A 5,687-nucleotide genomic window follows, 5' to 3' on the forward strand; every position below is an offset into this window, starting at 1 on the left:
AATCCAAATTTATTTTTAAAAATTAATATAGAAAACGACTTCAAAAATGCTAGTTATTTTTTTGAAGATATGAATGACAAAGACAGAAGTAAAACTCTCACTCTAAGGTAATGTTCGTTTTTAGGAATTAGAATTGAGATTAAAACTAAAATTGCAGTTCTAAAATACAAAATTTTAATTTCTTTAATATTTAAAGTCGAGTAGGCCGGAGAGAATTAAAATTTTTAAGATTGGAGACTGAAACTTTAACAACGTCTCTTTTTAAAAATATTCTCGTTTAACTTTTTAAAATTTAAAAACTATCCTTTAATATTCATATTTATCTTAAACCAAATATAATTCAATCTAATATATAGTTTGTTTTGAGGTATTGAGACAGAAACTGGGAGATTGAGACTCAGTATCATGTTTGTTGGTTCAGAGTCTGGTACTAAAATTTCTGGCTGTCTCCAAAATTTCAGTATTTTAGTACCTCCAAAAAGTCGGGACATAGGAGACTAAAATTTTTAGAGATGGAGACTGAAACTTTAATAACATTTTATACTTAAAATACCTTCATTTCAATTAATTAATTCCAATTTTACCTTTTATATAAGTTAAATTAGAATTTCATTCTTATTTTAATTTCTGTCTCCCACTTTACACCAAACAGAATACTAAAATTTATTTCAATCTCTATCTCTCAGTCTCAATATTTTCGTCTCTGTCTCTCTACCAAACGCTACCTTAATATCAGTCATCTAATCTCTATCTCTCGATCTCATTCTTCATATTAATATATGTGAAAAGAAAAAAATTTAGGGAGTTAACTATAATCTAAGCCAATTTAAGTTAACTCTTTATATTTCTAGTTTTGAAATTTAAAAAATTAGAGTAGTGAGAGCTTATTTTTTCTTTTTTATAATAGATATTTTATTTTTTAACTAGACTCTAATTGACTATCCTCTTAATTGGTTTTCTAGTGGAACTGACGTAAAGACTGACAGACTCTTGGAAAATATTATGGCTGGCTAGATTCTTCTATTGTAGGTGAGACAGAAAAAAACAGAAGAAGATTGGTTATTTGGATTGAAGGTTTTGATTATGGTGAGTATCAGCAGAATTCTATGAACTCTGATACTATAACAGATTTATAGACAATAGCGAATAAATTATATTATATGTATTTTTTTTTTCTAATATTCGATGATTGGGTTTACATTATATATACATGAAGAATATAATTTTATACAGTTATCATATCTCTACTAAATCTGTCAAATCTATATACAAGATTCTTAATATTAACAGAACGATGATATTTGTTGATGAGTCATTGTTTCTACAACATGTAGCAATACGAAAAAGAAGAAGATTGTTTGTTCAATTTGGGTATGTTCGTTCATTATTTTGATCTTTTTTGTCTTGGCCAAATGAAAGTGGCTGGTCCAATAGCAACCACATCATAATTAAATAAATAAATAAATAATTGAAAAGATGAAACACGGAATTAAAAAAAAAGTGCATCCTTTAATTTGTATTAACACTTATTGATTCAGTTGATAGAGAATAAAAATATTAAATAATGCGAATAATGAATATATGAAATGTTCAATTTAATTTATTAAGTGTGAAGATAATTATCCTAATATTAAGATTTAAGTAGGTAATTTAGGATGTAATATATTTTTACTTTAATTTATTAGACCAATTTTAAAGTCCATTATTCACATTGTTCATAAAATCCGCTAAAATAATCACATGCAGATATATACTTAACACAAATTAATAAGGTGCATCTATTTCATTACATTTCTCACACTAGCTATAGCTATAGCTATAGCTAGATGGTAAAAGGATTACAAAGAAAAGGGAGAATATTACACCACAAACACCATGTATAACACATGATATTAGTGTACTGTATATGAAAATTGTTTATACATACACACAAGTTATATATAAGTGTGTATAGTATAGTATAGTATAGTATAGATGCATGGATTCACCCCTTTGATGTATAGAAATGAAGTCTTTGACCGTTGAGAATGACATCATTATTAATTAGAAGAAGAAGGAACTGTTGGGGTATGAATCATAGACGTAGCATGAGGGATAATATGGTGGTGGACGATAGTAATCATATTGATGATGATAAGTAGTAAAAGATGGTTCTTCATTTTGTGGTTCTTGTTCTTTTTTCACATCTTCAACACTTATAATGGAAGCACCCGGGAACTTCTTTCTAATCTGATTAGTCAAACAAACTGAGTCAACTCCATCTCCAGTTACCACTAATTGGTCTTTGCTTTCGCCTTCTACTGCCACTGATTCTACACCTGTAACAATTTATTATTAGAAATTTGATCATTGTTTATTATTTTATGAATGTAAATTGGCTACATTTACATATAATTATATCAAATTTGTCATACATAGTCATTCATCTGTGTCTAGTTAATTATCGGTATAAATATTTAGCATGACTTAAGAGTTTATTGATCTTTCTTAATCATAACAAAAAATCAATATAAAACAAAAAAAAAGAAAGTTTAACTTGGATGAATCCATTATTTTCATTAGATACATGGACACACACACGTACCTTGGCACACTGCAGCAATTTTCATGGCTTTACTTCTGGATTTGTCACTTCCCATATTGTGCACCTGGATAACTATTTTCTGCATATATGTAGCATAGGATATATAGAAACTATTATTGTTAGAAACAAAATTGCATGCACATATATATAGCCAGCTAGCATATGTAATTTAATTTAGTAATTAATCATTGCAAAGTGATCTTACCTTCGTCATGCTGATGATTATCGATATATATAATTTGAAGCACAAGAAACTTTAGCTACTACTTAGCTATGTATGTGTTTGTGGAATTGTGTGTTGATTATGTATGTAGGGAGATTTGTGCGCTGTATATATATGAATCAACAATGAGTCAAGTGAATTTTAGTATTATTTTTTTGTTGACTATATATATTATTGGTAATTTCATGGGGAATTTCGTTAGGCGTGGAAACTATAGTTTATTTCTTGATTTTTCAGATTTTAATTACTTTATTCTCCGTTTTACACTTGTGGTGGGAGATTAGGTGTGGTGTGCCGTTGAAATTAAACGTGTTTGTTAGGAAATATATATTGGTATAGCTAATCAACACTCGTAAAAGTAGCACCAACAAAAATTATTATTATATTATTACTAAAAGGTCGAGGAAGCTAAGAAAATGGTTAGAATAAAAGGCATGTAATAGTCTATGTGGACACTTTCAAAAGATCTGTTGGGAATTACTTTGATTTTATTTAATTTACTATTTTAAGTTTACTTTGATGGTTTCAGTGGCTAAGAGAAGGGGGGTTGAATCTTAGTCCCCTTTTTGCTTGCTAATACTTGCTGGACTCAGAGGAAACTTTTCTGTTTTTACCTCGTTTCTAATCACGAGACATTTTTTTTTTCATCTGAACAGCAAAAACAGAATTGAAGTAGGAAGAGAGAGAGAAGATTACACCCAGATGTATCATGGTTCAGCTGCTAAGTGCAGTGCAGCCTACATCCAGTCTCCATCATAACAATGATGGAATTTCACTATAATCATCCAGATTACAAGTTGTAAAGTGCTAACCCAACTTACAAGGGGATTCCCACAGAATCATGAAACACAACACAGATGAACAAAGGAACTCTAAGACATCTATGACTTTTTCTTTTAATTTTGCACTCTCTGCCTTTTTCCGCTCTATGGCTTTTTCATACAAACCTCACTTGTTTGCCTTTTTCCATGAGACTCAAGACATGACAAAATTAAACAGAAAAATATTAAACAGAAAACATTGAAGGAGAAGAGAACTGCTAGCTTAGGTAGCTCTGAGAACTCTGTGCCTTGCACTCTCAAATCTTACTCCCTTGAATCAAACCATGACTGTTCACCCCTTTTATAGAGAAGTGAAGCCTTCACAGTTGAAACACAAACCCGAGCGTTGCTTCTTTTCCTTCAAAACACAACCGGTTCGGTCACAGAGAGAGAAGAGGTAACTCATGCAAAAACCAACATGCAAATACCTCTAGTTCTTCCTTGGTCATCACTCTTCATCAATCCGAGCGCTCCATCCTTGGCTTCCTCTCCAAGATGGATTTCTGGCCCTTGATGCTTCATGATGATGATGACTTCATCTGCTTCAATCTCTGCCTCAACCATCACTTCGCCACTCTAGCTACTTCTTGTGGTGGTTGAGCAGAATCAAAGACAAGCCATGCCTCCAAAGATCTTCCTTGCTGGCCGAATCTTCTTCCTTCTTTTTGAGTATGAAGGATCCGAGATTACCTCACCAAATCTTACCACATTTGGTGATAATCTCAGCCACACCATACTTTTCTTTTTCTTTTTCGTGCCATCAACTCGATGGTCTTTAGGCTTGCTTTCCATTCCTTTCGGTAGCTCCAAGTAGCTTCCACGGCTTCCTGGTTAATGACCGAAGAAAGAAGAAGAAAGAGATGAGAGAGAAGAGAGTATCTGAAGTAAAAGCAATTCCAAGTGATTAAACAAATTAAAAAAAGTTTGCTTTTACTTCCCTTGCATAAGGTAGCGTGCAGCACTTATGACAATCAATCAATTCAGTTGCAAATTTCTCTCTCATGTTTCCCATGCAATAAATGGTAATTTAATGAAATTTGGAATCCATCACATGGTATAATGCTTGTATCCGTTGGAAGCTTGTAACATAACTAAAGAAATGGGTTTTAGTTAAAATGAATAAGACAATATTGTGCCCCATTTCCTTTTAAATTCGGACCAAGCACTTTTAGTCTTATGCCAAGACTTTTAATTGGGCTTGTTATCACAATTGCTGGCCCATTTAAAGCATTTGCTTTCCTGGTAAGTTTGGATCAAGCATAGGAAACAAATATGGGCTTAGTTGCAACAACTTTTGTTTTTCGGCCCAACTATAAACCTGCATCACAAAATTAATAATTAACATATGATTGATTAAGATTGAATTAATAATTTTGCAATTAAATATTTTAATAATGTTTTTTCATCACAAGTATTAATTTGGAGTTTTCCAAACTCATCAATCTCCCCCTTGATGACAAACATTATTAAAATTGAAATGGGAAAAATTGAAAGATTTGAGTACGAGTACTCCCTTTGAAGATTAAATTTCTCCCCCTTTCAAATTGTCACAAGGCTCCCCCTCAATATATGCTATTTTTACCAAGGGAAACACTAACCTGTAACAATTTAATCAAGCTTCAAGTAACAATGTTATTCAACATATTTATTTTGAAATGTTGAATGCTTGATTTATGAACAGAATAGAATGATATACAACACTTATTTGCTATCACAAGTTTGATTTTCTGCTCAATATACACATCAACTAAGCACAAACAGTGTTGTTCAAAAAAATTCAATTATTTTCCAGTCAAAGTGTCAGAGCTATATCATTCAAGTAAGGAAAATATTTTTGAATCACATATGAACAAAACATGGCAGCTGTTAGATATCACAGTTTAAAGGAACTACCAAAAATATGTTTTCAAATCAATATATTTATCAAGATGAATAATAATATTCCAAATAAAAACATGTTCATCAAGATAAATCAACAATCAGGCTTTCAATAAATCAAACATCACTATAAACCAAATGCCAAATGCAATAAGCAGCAGTAACCATAGTGAAACAAATA

The 5,687-nt window shown here is 31.3% G+C and overlaps 1 protein-coding gene across 1 annotated transcript; it reads right to left on the minus strand.

The window, feature by feature from the left end:
* Positions 1–1,749: 1,749 nt before the first annotated feature.
* On the minus strand, positions 1,750–2,896 carry LOC112703926 (heavy metal-associated isoprenylated plant protein 47). The gene is made up of 3 exons (XM_025755541.3): positions 2,790–2,896; positions 2,585–2,663; positions 1,750–2,318 (listed from the first exon to the last, which is right to left on the minus strand). The coding sequence occupies exons 1-3, from the start codon at positions 2,796–2,798 to the stop codon at positions 2,044–2,046; spliced, it is 363 nt and encodes a 120-aa protein (XP_025611326.1). The 5' UTR covers positions 2,799–2,896; the 3' UTR covers positions 1,750–2,043.
* Between the last annotated feature and the right edge of the window lie 2,791 nt (positions 2,897–5,687).

The sequence above is a fragment of the Arachis hypogaea genome, chromosome 7 (assembly GCF_003086295.3).
Source record: "Arachis hypogaea cultivar Tifrunner chromosome 7, arahy.Tifrunner.gnm2.J5K5, whole genome shotgun sequence".
NCBI lineage: Eukaryota > Viridiplantae > Streptophyta > Magnoliopsida > Fabales > Fabaceae > Arachis > Arachis hypogaea.